A 15075-nucleotide genomic window follows, 5' to 3' on the forward strand; every position below is an offset into this window, starting at 1 on the left:
CAAGCTTGGTCACAGAAATAATATGACTGTTAATGATATAACTACTTTTCAAGCTCTGTGTTTCCCTGTAGAAAATGAGAGGGTTGACCGAGATACTGTCTTAAGATTTAGGAGACATTCATTCATCTTTTTTATTCATTGATATTTCATTTTATTATTGAACAGCCTATAAAAAATTGCTAGTTTTAAAGAATATTTTTCTTTTAATAGAGCCCAAGCATTTTAAATATGCTATGATTGACGTTTCAGTACACACACATGCGTGTGTGGAAGACAAAATTTGTGTTCCTTTATAAATGTGGGATCGATTTTTTAGCGTGTGTTGACAGGTACCTTAAAAGCAATATAGATACTTTTAAGAATTATTTTCATGCTTAGCAGATAACATCTATATGTTACCTTTGCAGGTTAAAAGGTGCTGGTGGTGAACTCACCTTATTTCATTAGTGACAAAAAGAATTTTGAACTAGAAATTGAAGGACAGGGAGACAGCAAACCTTGAAATCACATTTGTAAAGTGATACTATAATCTGCATTTGTATTACTCCAAGTTTTATGTTTTTCACAATACCTTTCTTGACAAATCCTCATCTGACCCTTGCTGAATAGATTTATTCTCCATTGAGTAGACTGAGTCCTTTTTTCTCACTAGCTCTTATTCTTGCAGCATTTTCCTTATATTCTGCTGAATCCATCTGATTTGTGGCTCAGGCACAGATACAGAAGCCTGACTGAACTCAAGAAGATCTAGACTTCAGCATATTTTTTTATATTGAATGTTCAGTAACCTTTCTCCTCTAAAGATCCCAATGTTTACAAACAATTTTATTTCTGCCATGTGACGGAGATGTCACCAGCTGGCATTCAGGGTGTTTTATAGAACAGTCTTGGAAGGACATCTGAGCAAAAACATATTTTAGATGTTACAAAGGATTTTCTCAGATTCATATATGAAAAGAAGATTTGACTTCTGGAGATGTAAAAATTCCATTCTCCTCACTGCTCTGCCTAAAATTATTGCCCTGACCTTTAAGATCAAGTCACACTGTGCACACTTTTTTTTTTTTTTTGGCCTATCTGCTTTGAACTAATGAATCTCATATTGTTAAGAGTAGTTGATGTGGTTGGAAATAAGTGTAATTCATTCACATTTGCTGTGAGAATATGCCTCAGTCTCACCATTCTTCTAATGATAGGCAGAGGCCAACATTCAGATAGAGTCTTGAATTTTTGCCAGGGTCATTTCCTTCATTCTTGTTTTAGTTTTAAGCTTGTCTTTTGTGGGCACATATTTTCTTGCTTTTGTTCTCCCTGAGCCTGTTTCCCTATCCTTGTGATAGAAGGAAATGATTTGCAGCCCTTGCCTTATCACACTATTGTGAAAACCAAGCACAGAAATGTATGCAGAACTACAAGCCTCCTTATCAGGTACTTTTACTCTAGCTTTAGAAGCAGAAAACAGGAGTTAAAAAAAAAAAATCAACCTCACACAGGTGCTGGTGGTTCTTGCCCATAATCTTAACTACTCAGGAGGGTGAGATCTGAAGATTGTGGTTCTCGAAGCCAACCCAGACAGCAAAGTCCTCGAGACTCTTATCTCCAATAAGCCAACTTAAAAAAGCTGGAAGAAGACCTGTGGTTCAAGTGGTGGAGTGCTGGCCTTGAGCAAAAGAAGCTCAGGCACAGAGCCCAGAGCCTAAGTTCAAGTCCCAGGGCTGGTGAAAGAAAGAAAAGAAAGAAAGAACGAACTTGTGAACTATAGACTAAACTCTGGAGTTACATTGAGCTACTGATTCAGTCTTTCTTTTATTCTCTGCAAATTCTGGTGTTTGAACCTTTAATGCTCTATGGCTGTATTTGAGATAGGCCTTTTTTTTTTTTTGGTGGGGGGGGGTGGTGGTTGAAGTGATAGCCTGGCAAGCTCAAGGCTCTGAGTTTAAACTCCAGTGTGTACACACACACACACACACACACAGACTCAAGAATCCAAAGCTTGGGGATGTAGCTTGCCTACCATGCATAATGTTCTGGCTTCAACCCCTAGCACTGCAAAAAAAAAAAAAAAAAAAAAAAAAAAGGCCCTGGCAGTTTTTATATGGTGTTTCTACCACATGGGCCATGCTTCCAGAATGTCTTTTTGCTACTCATTTTTGAAGATGGAATCTTACAAACTTTCTTTTTTTTTTTTTTTTTGGCCAGTCCTGGGCCTTGGACTCAGGGCCTGAGCACTGTCCCTGGCTTCTTCCCGCTCAAGGCTAGCACTCTGCCACTTGAGCCACAGCGTCGCTTCTGGCCGTTTTCTGTATATGTGGTGCTGGGGAATCGAACCTAGGGCCTCGTGTATCCGAGGCAGGCACTCTTGCCACTAGGCTATATCCCCAGCCCCCTTACAAACTTTCTTAACCAGACTGGGTTTGAACTACAGTCCTCTAGATCTCAGCCTCTTGAGTCACTAGAATTGTAGGGGTGAGATACTAGCATCCAGTTGATTTTTGTAAATTTTTAGATTAATAAATTTTTAATGTACTGTTATTATTCTGACAGTACTACCCTTTGAAGCCTTGTGCTTACTAGATAAATACTCTACCACTTTGAGCCACATCCTTAGCCCTTTTTTGCTTTAGTTATTGTTCATGTCAGATCTCATACACTTTTTGCTTAGGGCTGGCCTTGGACTGTAATCCTCCTACCTATGGGTCTCATAGCTGGTATTATAGGTGTGCTCCACCACCTTCAGCCTAGAGTGACAGATTTTTTTTTTTTTTTTTTTTTTTTTTTTTTGGCCAGTCCTGGGCCTTGGACTCAGGGCCTGAGCACTGTCCCTGGCTTCTTCCTGCTCAAGGCTAGCACTCTGCCGCTTGAGCCACAGCGCCGCTTCTGGCCGTTTTCTGTATATGTGGTGCTGGGGAATCGAACCTAGGGCCTCCTGTATCCGAGGCAGGCACTCTTGCCACTAGGCTATATCCCCAGCCCCTAGAGTGACAGATTTTTGTATACTCCTCAGGAGTGGTAAGGCTTGTGTGTTAAAAGCACTTATCTCAGATATTGAGTTCATATTATAAATTTAGTTCCTATGTTTTCCCCCTCTCTGAATCAAATGGTTACAAGTCAGTGTAGTAGTAGAGAAAACGAAGGGGATTTCAGCATTCTTCATTAGTTCAGATAAGGACAAAGCACCAAGCATCACCTATGTACCTACTTAGGTTTCCTTAAAAAGTTTTTGCCTGGGCTGGGAATATGGCCTAATGGCAAGAGTGCTTGCCTCGTATACACGACGAAGCCCTGGGTTCGATTCCCCAGCACCAAATATGTAGAAAATGGCCAGAAGTGGCACTGGGGCTCAAGTGGCAGAGTGCTAGCCTTGAGCAAAAAGAAGCCAGGGACAGTGCCCAGGTCCTGAGTCCAAGGCCCAGGACTGGCAAAAAATAATAATAATAAAATTAAAAAGTGTTTTCCTTTAGTCCAGTTTACTAGAAAAGTATGAAACAGCATCTCCCTCTATCAATATCTTTCAAATATTTCTAAGAATATCATATTTCCTATTGAGTGCTTTTAGTATTTTTATAGATCAGCTCCATATATACTCAAATCCTAAAGTGGCAAAGCACCCTGTCAGGTATGTGAGAGGTACAAGAGTAATAATAATGAACATAAGTGACTCAAATGGTTTATAGACAGAAGACTTTAAAGTTTGGGCTTTGATGGAGTCAAACTAGCTTGAATTCTGGTTTGTCCACTTTCAACCTTGAGCAAAGTCTTAACCTTTCTAAGCCATTGTTCATGTAGAGAAGGGAACTACAAATATTGCCTACTCTGCAGTATGAACATCAAGATAAAGCACATGAGTCCATTAGCCATTGCAAACCATGGCATATAAATGTCTCCCTTGAATACTTTTGTTGCTCTTAATTGTTGATGATCACTACTACTATTATTATCATCATTACTATGTGGTAAATCATTATTATTTTGTTTCTATGTAACAAGACATTGTGAATTTTAATCTTAAACTGTAGGAACATTCTTCCCATTTGACTCATCCAAACCTCAGGGTCTACTGGCTGTCTTTAGATTATTCATTTCTTTGTTCTGAGTGTCTTGCCTTGTCAATGAGGGTATGTGATAAAACCCAGATTCCTGGGTACTTCAGAGAGTTGCCATTTGCTGCCAGTTATCTTATAACTAGCAGTGATTGGCTTTGTTTTTGTATAACACATGCAATAATAGATGTCTTGTGTTTTAATGATTTTTTTAACACAAGTATTTATTATTACTATGCTTTCAGTTGTGGTGATTGTTACTCAGATACTTAGACTTCTCTTTGCTTTTTATCAGGTTTAAGCCGTTTTTTCCATACCAAACCTTGCAAGGATTTGAAGAAGATGAGGAACATATCCATATACAACAGTGGGCACTTACAGAAGGCCGTCTTAAAGTTACATTGTTAGAATGTAGCAGGTATGTTCTTTTTGTTGTTGATACTATACCAAGGGGAAAAAAGCACAGTGGAAATGTGCTTGAAGAACATTTGTGTTTATACGCCTTACTGTTAATTTGTGTTGTACTATTTAATGATATATTCTTTAGCTGTAAATGTCATTAATGTCCTTTCCAGCTTTCAAAAATATAAACCATATTTTATAAAGTACTCTAATGAGGGGCATTCTGCAATCACTTTTGATTTCTTTTGATGCATAATTACCTGTTGGCACATTTTTAACTTACTTTGCCAATTGGAGATCTGTTCGTAGTATGTTAATTTTGAGAATGGTAATAATTAGTAATGCCCTGGAAAGTGGCAAAACCAGCCTTTGAACCCTGTACATTTGGAAATCATTTTGCCTAACCTCAATATTTTACTACCAAAGTCCAAGCTATGCTCGTGTCTTCCCTGAACTACTTACTGTATTAGCTTTTTCACTTTTTTCTCTAACATGTAAGTTCCCAATATAACCACCACAATGACCTTTAAAATGCAAATCTAATTGCCACTCTCCTACTTAAAATTCTTAATAGTTTTCCCATTCCCCTCCCCCCCCCCACACACACACCTCTTTCCCTCTTACATCTGAGAACTTTATGGTATACAGCTCTCTTCCAGGGCCTGGCAGCCCATCTTTGGAGGGGGAGAAGGGCTCCATATAAGTAGTCTCAGCAGCGGGAAACCTCAAGGCAGCACTGTACTAGAGGCAACTGTATAATTTGGAGACAGGGCTACTCCACAAATGTATGAACAGGTGAAATCTTTTATGAATGAACGAGTGAAGAGAAAGATGACAACTCTGATTCTTTTTTTTTTTTTTTTTGCCAGTGCTGGGGCTTGAGCTCCGGGTCTGGGCCCTGTCTCTGAGTTTCTTTTGCTCAAGGCGAGAAGTCTACCACTGGAGCCACAGCACCACTTCTGGCATTTTCTGTTTATGTAGTACTGAGGAATCAAACCCAGGGCTTTCATGCATGCTAGGCAAGCGCTCTACCTCTAAGCCACATTCCCAGCCCCTCTAATTCATTCTTATACACAGCACTCTAGGGTCCTTGGCAGAGTGGCCAGAGGTCAAAATCCTTTCTGGTCACAGACCTAAATGGATGATGAGTGGACCCAGATGTTTGTCCACAAATGATGGGTAGGTACTAAGATACTGCCTATTTATAAGACCAGCTTCAGCTACAAAGGGAGCTGTGTGTGTGTGTATATGTGTGTTCTAAAATGAGGAGGGGTGGTCTTTACATCATATTCTATGGCTGGCTGTCGAGAGGGGTTATTTTGTAGAGAGGATGACAGCCATCATGAGACTATAGAGATTGAACACCTGGACAAAGATCAGGATCAGGATTATGCTCTCAAACAGCCAAGGCTGCTGAGCAGTGCCCCGCACTGGCATCCCCTTCATGATCTGCTCCAGCTCATAACAGACATGGTAGGATATCATTGCCACTCTTGGCTATGCTATAGAGCCTACCCACCAGAATGAAGGTCATGCTGTACAAGGTGCCCAGGATGTTGAAAAAATGAATGAAGCATAGTGTTCTTGCCTCAGACATGTCTGCAGGAATGTTGGGACAGAGATGGCAGACAAATGGGCACAGAAATGGGTGGCAGTGAAGCACTTTCCAGTACTCTTAAGGTAGCATCTAGATTTTCCTCTCAACCTACAAATCTCTGCTCCAACTTTTTTTCTGTGTCCTTTTCCTATCCCCTCATGCTACTTCAGCTATTTAGGCCTTCCTAAGGGAAGGAAATGACAAAACTTCCTCTTAATGACCAAGTAGTAAAGGTTTGGGGCTTTGTAATTCACCTAGCCAAAAAACAAGTTTCTTGAGTTGACTTAAAACCCTTTCCTTTATTAACCACAGATACACCCATTTACTGTATTTGTAGTACTGCCGCTAAGAGGCTATATTATTTAATATTAGTGTTAGAGTCTTTTTGTTTTTGTTTTCTGTGGCAGTCCCTATGCCTTGAACTCAGGGACAGGGACATACCTGGGTGCTGTATCTGAGCTCTTTTGCATAGCTCTACTTGTAGCTTTTTTTGGTGGTTAATTGGAGATAAGGGTCTCATGGACTTAGCTGCCCACACTGGCTTCAAGTCTTGAGCTCATATTTTTAGTCTCCTAAATAGCTTGATTACAGGAGTAAGCCACCACCACACGGCTACAATCATTCTTAAGACTATTCTTTTGTAATTTCTTGTTTGTAGTTGATCTTCTATCTTAAAGGACTTGAGATGTTTGGCAAAGAAAACATACCTATTTGTAGTTAAATAGGCTACAGTTTACATAAAAAACAACTGCATAGAAGAGATTAATTTTCTTCCAGCCATGGCAGCAAAAGAAACTTGATAGATTACTTAGTTCATATTACCTTCTTTTAATAAAATTATTTTTATTTTAAAATTAACTTGTTTTAATTGACAAAATTATGTTTATCTTAGACAGTGTGTTTTAAAGTATGTATACATTGTGATTTGGCTAAGTCCAACTAATTAGCACACACAATTCCTCACATACTTTCTGATAACTGTGTGTTCTTTTTTGTGTTTGTTTGGTTTTCTTTTGCTTGTTCTGTTTTTTGCCAGTCCTGGGGCTTGAACTCAGGGCCTGAGCACTGTCCCTAGAGTCTTTTTGCTCAACGCTAGCACTCTACCATTTCAGCTACAGCTCCACTTCCGGCTTTTTCTATATATGTGGTGCTGAGGAATCGAACCTAGGGCGTCGGGTATACAAGGCAAGCACTCTACCACTAGGCCATATTCCCAGCCCTAACTATGTGTTCTTAAAGAAAAAAATTCTAACTCTAGATTTTAAGAAGGATTTCTTAGGTAATCTTTTATAAGCCCTTGCATGTTGTAATGAATACATTTGGTGGGGGTGCTGATTTTGTCAACTAGTTACCCTTTTAAAGCCAGTTGAGATTATTATTAGTGAAAGGGGTATGTGTGTGTAAAGTTGTGCTGTGTGTGAGACTCTAATGTATTTAAGGTACTCTTACTGACTTTAGGAAGAAGGTACTAATTAATTAAGGTCATTTCTTCACTGAGCCACACTTACACTGTCCTAAAGCCTGTATGTTCTCAGCAGCTTTCAGAGTGATGTGCTATTTTAATGGTTCCAAAATAATCACTTAAACTTCTTAGGTTAAATAATAAAAACACAGAAAAACACACTTGTTGACATTCTGTTTTCAAGAATCCTTCGTTATCATTTATCTGTTATTGTGGACTCATGGATTCCAATTTTTCTCAAATGGTTATGGTTTTTTACTGTCATTATTTTAAGTGCCTAAATTTCCTCAGATTTGGCCAAAGTCTTCAAACTAGCTTCTAGGTTTTTATGACCGTCTCATCTTTTGTTTAATTTGTTGAGAATTTCATGACTTTGTGCTATAAATTATATTATCTCTGCAATCCCACTAAAAATCAGCTATTTTTTCGGAGCTGTGGTTAATTTTAGTAGAGTATAGTGTAATAAACCAAGATCTGAGCATTTAGGAAATACATGCATGTATGCGTGTAGGTACATACATATAAGTAACACACACACAATTTAGGAATCATGAGATCACCTGATTTGTTCCGTTCCAGCCATTCCTTATGGTGTCCTTCTTTGTCTTTGGTTCTTGCCCTATTTTGTATTTTATGGCTCCCAGCACTTGTATTCATTTACTTAGTCCTAGCATATACTTCAAATCATTTAAGATTAGGTTTTTGCCTACACATACATACAAAAAATTGTTTCATGCAAGTACTACAAGGAGTTCAGGATTTGTTTGCAATTTTTATGGCTCTACCGAAAATATACTGTAGTATGTTCATAAATTTCACTCCACTGGCTTTTGTACTCTAGCACCTGTTGCAACCCTTAAAGCTTCAGATTTCTGTTGCCAAAACTGCACCATTTCCCTGCAGTCTTATCCATAAGCTAGGCTTAGATTGGATGCTGCCCTTATATCAGAAAACCACAAGCTAGCAATGTATACCTTTCAGATGCAATTTTCAATCTGTGAAAGAGTTCGAGTGACTATATTACTGCTGTTAGATGAAGTATTGGCCACTTACTTTTGTCTTAGGTGGTGTGTTTTGCTTTTGTTTTCCTGTTGGTTTTTGTGCTGTTGTAGGGGGATTTGGGGACACTCAAACTGAGTTACCAACCCTGACATTCTTGTAGAAGCAGAAATAGTTTCAATTGATCGTTAGAAGTGGAAGTTCCCAATTATTTTTTTTAACTTTTCTTTTTAAGAACAGTTTCACTATGTAGTCCATGCTATATTAATCTCACTGTGTAAGCCCAGGCTATTCTCAAACTCCAGATCTTCCTGCCTCAGCCTCCTAAGTGTTGAAATTATAGGGGTATTCTGCCAGACCATGCTAAATTATTTTTAAATTATATCTTTTTGTCCTGTTTCACATATTAAGTGAAACAGTCTCAGGATGAAAGTTTGATAGAGGAGAGAAATGTTAGTGATCCTTTACATAGTACTGTGTCATATTTTGTGAGATATGTTGTTCTTCATGGAAGACTGGATATATGAAATTTTGAAATTATTTACAGGAGGAGGTGACTTACATGTTATAGTCACAAAATATTTCTATTCTACATTTGTTTGTGAATCCTTTAAGACTTGGGTAGGACAAATATTAGAAGTCGGGCGCCAGTGGCTCATGCCTATAATTAATCCTAGCTACTCAGGAGACTGAGATCTTAGACTCACAGTTCAAAGCCTGCCTGGGCAGCAAAGTCTGTGAGATTCTTATCTCCAGTTAACTACCAGAAAACTGGAAGTGGTGCGATGGCTCAGTGTGGTAGAACACTAACCTTGAGCTCTTTTACTCAAGCCCCATAACTGACAAAATATAATAATAGATATTTCTGATGTTATATGTTAATGATTTTTCTTGGGAATCATTTTTGACTTAAATTTTCTTGGGGGTGGAGGTACTAGAATTTGAATTATGCAGGTGTTCTGCCCTGAACCATGCCTCCAGCTCTTTTTTTGCATTGATTTATTTTTGAGATAGGATCTTACTTTATGGCAAGTATGCATTTTGATTGTGACCTGCCTATTTTATGCTTGTTGTTGTAGCTGAGATGATAGGCATATTCCACCACCACATACCTAGCTATTGGGCTCACCTCCAAACCCTGACTCCCCTGATTAGCCTCCCCAGAGGCTAAGATTGCAGGTGTGAACTACTAGCCCCTGTCTTTTTCATTTATGTAGTCTGTTTATTGAAATATACAATCTTGTCATAATACTTGTTCGTAATAATAGCAAATCACGAATTTGTTAGTTTACTTTTCATTGTTTTTCATATTTTTAAATTTTATTGTCAAGGTGATGTACAAAGGGGTTACAGTTATATATGTAAGGTAGTGAGTACATTTCTTGTTGAACATTACTTTTCATTGTTGAGTTGAAGAGTTCATTCTTTCTAGGAGCTGGGCCCTTACCCAAATACAGTTTTGTAAATATGTTCTCCCATTCTCTAGATTGTCTTTCCATTTACATGATGGTGCTCTTTGGAGTACAAAAATATGTAAATATGTTGAAGTCCACTTTGTCTATTATTTATTTCTAACATACTATATGTGAATTGTAGTTATGCATTTTGCATCATGTCTGATAAACCATTGCCTAGTCCTAGGTCAGAAAGTGTGTGGGGATTGTATGTGCACATGCACCCACACTATGCCTTGACTTTGTGGCCTTATGCTTGTTGGTTGACATCCTGCCCCTTGAGCCATATCCCTAATTGTACTGGCTGACCTCTAAGCATGATCCTTCAGCTCCCGGCCCCATGAACAGCTAGGATTACAAATGTGAGCCACAAGCGCCTGGCCAAAACAATTTTTACTTGGTTTTTTTTAAATGCTTTTATAGTTTTAATGCTTACATATATATCTACAGTCATTTTCAGTTAGTTTTCCTATTTGAAGATACATTTTAAAACACTATGAAAAATATGGATTAACTTATAGTTCCAAGGAGAATTGTACTTTCTCATTTCTGACTCCTGAGTATATATTTAGTGAGTTTGAGGCTGGTGTACCGCCTTGCTGTATGTGAAGGTACTGAGGTAGTTTACTTGTTGAACAGATGGTGGCAGCAGAGCTTTACTGAATACAAATTCTAGTTATTCTAAAATTAGTATTGTAAAATTATGAATCTTCTTAATTTGTTCACCTTCTTTTGGGTAATATGGCTATTAGATTAGTTTAAGGTTTCTTTTTAAGAAGAATTTAAATTTAGGGATTTTTTTTTCTGTTAATATGTTCAGGCTTCTCAGTTTCTAAGTTCACTTAGTGAGCTAGGGACATGATTTTCTTGAAATTGCCAAATGTAAGTCACAGTTTTCTCGTTTCCCTAGTGTATTTTATCTTTTTTTTCATTATCTCTTACCCATGATCCACCTATGGAGATACATCAGTGGAGTAAAAGTCAAGAGTGTAGATTAATGCCAACTCAAGCTTATTCCTGAAACAATTGGCAGATTACAGTCTAATTCTGAGCATAGATATAAATGGGACACGAGGATAGCCTCGATTTTTTTCAGTGATAAGAACTTTTATATCATCACAAAATTAGACCTGACATATCCTTTCAAACCAGAATTAAGTAATACAATTGGGTAATACCATTATTCCTTGACAGTTGTTTTCAAGATAATAGTAGAACACTTACTACTTGTTATTACTGCCTTGTGTATATTGCCTTCTTTTGTTCTCAAAATATTTCTCAAGTAAATACTGTTTTACCCCAATTTTCCAGAACAGAAATGTTTTGTTTTTTTTTCAGAACCCAGTAGAGAACTTAAGAAAAGTGCCTAGGATCACATTAGGAATTGGTGTGTGTATATGTGTGTTTTTTTTCATTCATAAGCACTTGTACTTCTATATGTTTAATTTTTACAGTTGATGTCCTATATGCACCACTCAGAAATTTATTTCTTTTAATTTTATAGCCAGTTTTGCAAATCTTAGGTCTTGCTTACTACATAGAGAAATTTGACCAATTTCTTTACTCATGAGTTGATAACATTCCACTATTCAAATTAATATTCCTATTGACTTTACTGAAAAGTAGAATATCATGTAATCACGTGTAATTTTAGTTTTGCTTCATTTTTCCACTAGAGGGTGTAACAAATATATGATTTAGTATTTTCAATTTCTAAAATTGCAATAGTAATAGAATAGAATACTATAGTCTTATTACAATGATGAAGAAAATTTTTTTTCTGTGTAGAACTGGTATAATGGTATAATAGTCTCCTTGTTTGGTTTTTGTGTTGCAGGTTACTCATTTTTGGATCCTATGACAGAGAAGCAAATGTTCATTGCACACTTGAGTTGAGCAGTGGTGTTTGGGAAGAAAAGCAAAGGAGTTCTATTAAGACGGTATTTGCATAGTTATACATTTATTTGTTTAACATTTTTACTCCACAAGCCTGCTTTTTATAAGTATTTCTGTATTCCTAGAGTTATCGCTGGCTCTAAGCAGTTATGAATAGTTAGCAGTACAACAGTAATATAGTAAACCACATGAAACTCGTTGATACTCAGACTGCCTAAGAAACAAAGTTTGACCAGTTTTCCTTTTAGAACTTTGAAATTTGATTTAGATAAGAGATTAGAAAGAAATCATTTTACTAAACACCTTAGAAGGCATGTGAATTCACAGCATTCATTCAAAATTCAGCAGTATTTTTTTGAGTACTTAGCGCTAGGCACTGTTTCATAAGCTGATTAAACAGTTTAAGACAAGAAGAGACACTATTCCTGTGGCAATGATGGGATTGTGAGATCGCATAGGGTAGAAGATGGAGAGAGGCAAATTACACTTTATATGGTAAAATGAGTAAACTAAAAAAAGTGAATAGTTATTTCCCAGGAATAGACAAATATTACCAAGAAAACGGGGTTATGACAAAGGAGTTAGAAGTTATGACAAATGATGCTTTTTAGATTTTAGAAAACAGCGGAGCTCCTCTAGAAACATGGTACTGGTTCAAGCTTGCCAAAGAACATAACAGGATATTCAATGAAGTTTGAATTTCAGGGAAATAATAACAGTTTAGTATAAGTGTCTCAGAATGTCAGGGCTACAGTCAAAATGCTGTTAAATCTTTAATGAGCAACTATAGAGTATTTTTGTGAGTGGTCCTTTTACTTTTGAACTGTTTCTAATTTCTTGATATTGTAACTGAGCATCTGTACATAAAAATTGGGTAGCATGAAATTCTCTCTAGAAATCGAGCTATTTTGATCAGAGTAAAGTTAAGAGAAATGAGGGCTGGGGATATAGCCTAGTGGCAAGAGTGCCTGCCTCGGATACACGAGGCCCTAGGTTCGATTCCCCAGCACCACATATACAGAAAACGGCCAGAAGCGGCGCTGTGGCTCAAGTGGCAGAGTGCTAGCCTTGAGCGGGAAGAAGCCAGGGACGGTGCTCGGGCCCTGAGTCCAAGGCCCAGGACTGGCAAAAAAAAAAAAAAAAAAGTTAAGAGAAATGAAATTAAACTAGCAAGGGAGAATGATCTCACTCACAGGGTTTAGAGTTCTCTCACAGTAGTCAGTGCTGTTAAACATTTTGAATATGGTAGTGACATAGTCAAAATGGAAGTATAAGCTGGATACTGGTCGCTCATGCCTATCATCCTAGCTACTCAGGAGGCTGAGCTCTAAGGATTACAATTCAAAGCCAACCTGTTAGAAGAGTCCCTAAGACTCTTGATCTCCAGTGAACTACCAAAAAGCTGGAAGTGTGGACCTGTACCTTCAGTGGTAGAGTGCTAGCCTTGAGTGAAATAGCTAAGGAACAGTGCCTGGCCCTGGGTTCAAGCTCCAGTGCCCATTCCTTCCCCCCAAACACACAGGGATAAGGAAGATTTCCTTAAGCAATTTGAAGCAGTTCCTCAGAGAAATAAAGTTTATCATTTAGAATATATGTGCTAAAATATATTACTATAAGCATTATTGTTTTGTCTGGGTAAATTTTTAACTTAAATTTGAATTGGTCATAATGTGCCATTTGGCACATTCAGTTGGCATTTTCAACTTCCTTTATTTTATTGTGAAGATATGAGATTAGACAGCTTTAATACTTTACAGCAAAGGTTAGTAAGACTTTAATCTTGAATCATTATCTTAGATCTTAGCATGTATCACAGGTATCACAGGTAGTTTTCAAGAATGAATTCAAGGTTACTAATTACCTGGTGTTAAAAGGTGTCAACTGTAAGTCTTTACTGACATTATACTGCAAATGTCTGAATTTAATAACCCCAGGGAAGAGAATTACTGTGTTTTTTAAGACAATATAACACATCAGGGAATAGGATTTGATACTTTGGGATACATTGCAAATTTGAGTAGAAAATAGTGCATCATTGAAAAACAAGTGAAATCATTTGAGTTTAGAAGCTATCTTTGTACATAGACCTTTTTCACATTAAATCTTTTTAATGGTGAAATTTGTTCTGTGAATTAGCCACTAATTGTAGTGAATGTGAAAAATGGTACAAACTTAATTGCTTCCATAGTCCAGTGCTCCTTTGAGTTTTTAAAGCATTCTGTTGCTGCAACTAAAGTGCTTGGCTTCCTCCTCCATCATCCTTAGCACAGGGTTTTGTCCTGATGGTTGCATGATGTCACCTTAAGTATCTATCTTTCAAGAAAAAGGATAAATAAAGTCTGAGGCAGTCCAAAGGCACATGTCAGCCAGGGTTTAATCTTACATGCTTTTCTGGAAGTTCCTCCCAGGAATTTCCACCTAACATCTCATTGGCCACCCCTGGGTCATAACACAGAATGAAGTATGAAAAGACATTTTTTTCTACAAGTAGAAAGCAAGAGAGAAGAATGAGTTGAGAATGGCTTTTAAGTGTCCAGGCCACAAGAAAACAAAGTATTTTTCATGGCTTTTTATTTTCAAGGAAATTTTGTCATAATTGGAATAGAAGGTTTAAAATGATGAAAAAGTGTCATATGTTCACACACACACACACACACTTCCCAAAGTCTACTCATGCTTACCTGTCTTATTCACTCAGCTAGCACTCTTCCATTTATTTGACCCATGCCTCCAGCCTGACTCTTTGCTGTTATTTTTGGAGATAGGTTCTTTTGAAATCTCACAGACTTTTCTGCCCAGACTGATTTTAAACTGCCATCCTCCAAATCTCATCCTCATGAGTAGCTACAACCGCCAGCACCCAGTAAAAAAATAATTTGCCAGATGGCCTGCATAATGCCTACTTTAAAAATACCTTACTAAAAATCGAGGAAACTCATAAATTCATGTCAGTGACCCACTTAGTAGCTCATTTGTAAAATTGAGTTCATAGGATAAATTGGGTACTTGTTTGTTCTTTAACAATAAAGAAAGACTCCTCATCATAATTCCATAAAATGTAATAGCTGAGGTATAAATAAGGGAGACATTAGGCTTTAACAAAAAATAGAGGATCATTTTGCAAGAGATGATTTAGCTAATGCTAAAAAGAGAAGGACTCAGTTTGTGATTTAAGTCCCCTGCAATATTTAGTTTTAGTGATGACAGTTTACTACCTTTTTATTA

The 15075-nt window shown here is 37.5% G+C and overlaps 1 protein-coding gene across 1 annotated transcript in view; it reads left to right on the forward strand.

Moving 5' to 3' along the window:
• The window catches only part of Pdzd8 (PDZ domain containing 8), a 51337-nt gene that overhangs the window by 19270 nt on the left and 16992 nt on the right, over positions 1–15075 (forward strand). Inside the window, exons 2-3 of the mRNA XM_048338160.1 lie at positions 4336–4458; positions 11792–11894. Of these exons, the coding sequence (XP_048194117.1) occupies positions 4336–4458; positions 11792–11894 (226 nt within the window). The remainder of the gene's footprint in view (positions 1–4335; positions 4459–11791; positions 11895–15075) is intronic.

This window comes from Perognathus longimembris, chromosome 2 (genome assembly GCF_023159225.1).
Source record: "Perognathus longimembris pacificus isolate PPM17 chromosome 2, ASM2315922v1, whole genome shotgun sequence".
NCBI lineage: Eukaryota > Metazoa > Chordata > Mammalia > Rodentia > Heteromyidae > Perognathus > Perognathus longimembris.